The sequence below is a fragment of the Chinchilla lanigera genome, unplaced genomic scaffold (assembly GCF_000276665.1).
Source record: "Chinchilla lanigera isolate Chin_1 unplaced genomic scaffold, ChiLan1.0 scaffold00102, whole genome shotgun sequence".
Lineage (NCBI taxonomy): Eukaryota > Metazoa > Chordata > Mammalia > Rodentia > Chinchillidae > Chinchilla > Chinchilla lanigera.
In genome coordinates, this window is record NW_004955503.1 from 3,418,327 (window position 1) to 3,419,584 (window position 1,258).

Here is a 1,258-nt window from a genome sequence, read left to right on the forward strand (position 1 = left end):
GGATTGTGATTCCACCTGACTTGTCCTTGTTGCCCAGGATTGCTTTTGCTATTCTGGGTCTCTTCTGGTTCCAGATGAATTTAATGCATATTTTCTGGAGATCTGTGAGGTATGCTAATGGTAGTTTAATGGGAATTGCATTGAATCTGTGCAGCAGTTTTGGGAGATTGGCCATTTTCACAATGTTCATTTTTGCTATCTATGAGCAAGGAATATTTTCCCATTTATGGAAATCTTCTTCTATCTCTTTTTTCAGAGTATTGTAGTTTTCATTGAATAGATCTTTTACTTCTTTTGTTAGATCTGCTGTTCACTTCAGACCTTCCCGAACATGCAAAAAGCCTTCCCCACCTCAGTGATGGTCTTCAGCTCCTCCCCGGTTGCTGAGAATGCAGCATGCCTAGGGGATGCCTACAAAAATGCCGAGCCTCCCAGGGCCTTCTTCACTTCTATCCACTACACATGTGTCCTCTGTTCTCTATCCCAACCACCTCCTCCCCCAAGACCACAGCACTCATCACCCCCACTGAATCTCCTCCCCTGGAACCACCAATCCAAAGGCCTCATGCTGACCGTGGCCTCCCGCCCACCCTTGCCCTAGGCAACACAGCACCCCTCTGGAGGGCAGCGCTCCCCCATGTCCCTCAGACACCTCCTATGCAAAAGGACAGAAACAAAGCCAAAAGTATTGCATGATTGAAAGCCTTTATTAGCGTTTGTTGCTGACAACAGTGGGGCCTCCCCTTCCATGAGACATCATGGCCCTGGCTAAGCCTCAGAGGCTTCCCACTAGGCACTTCTCATCACTTCTCAGCCGTTCCTTCTGGGCCCAGGTGCCTCATCCGAGAAAGAGAAGGACACATTCAGGATGATAGGGGGACTTTCACGGTTGTTGTCTGCTTCTCTCTCTCTGTCTTGGGGGTTGGCAGGCCTCCCGACGTTGTTGTTGCCCTCAGAGCGTACCAGCATCAAGACGTACTCAGTAAGCGAATCAACCATGGCGTGGAGAAAGTCATATGTGTTGGATGACAAGGCCGGGTTGTATTGTTCAGGCAGAATGCAGTATATGTGGGCCACATGTAACTGTTCCTCAGGACTGGAAGCAGGGTCTTCCTGCTGACTGCAGTCTTCATAGGCAGCCTGTTGGTTCGTTTCTTCACACATGATGGCTGCTAGTTTGGGGCTCTGGTCTACCCTGGCCACTTCACGAGCTGTACTAGGTCTGTGAAGCCCTCAGCCCTCAGCCCTGCACATTGTA

At 49.8% G+C, this 1,258-nt stretch overlaps 1 protein-coding gene across 1 annotated transcript; it reads right to left on the reverse strand.

Moving 5' to 3' along the window:
• Positions 1-686: 686 nt before the first annotated feature.
• On the reverse strand, positions 687-1,044 carry LOC102010712 (huntingtin-interacting protein M-like; the record flags this gene model as incomplete). The annotated part of the gene is given in 1 exon segment (XM_013505852.1): positions 687-1,044. A coding segment is annotated over 1 exon segment (234 nt), but the record flags the coding sequence as incomplete, so codon positions are not given.
• Between the last annotated feature and the right edge of the window lie 214 nt (positions 1,045-1,258).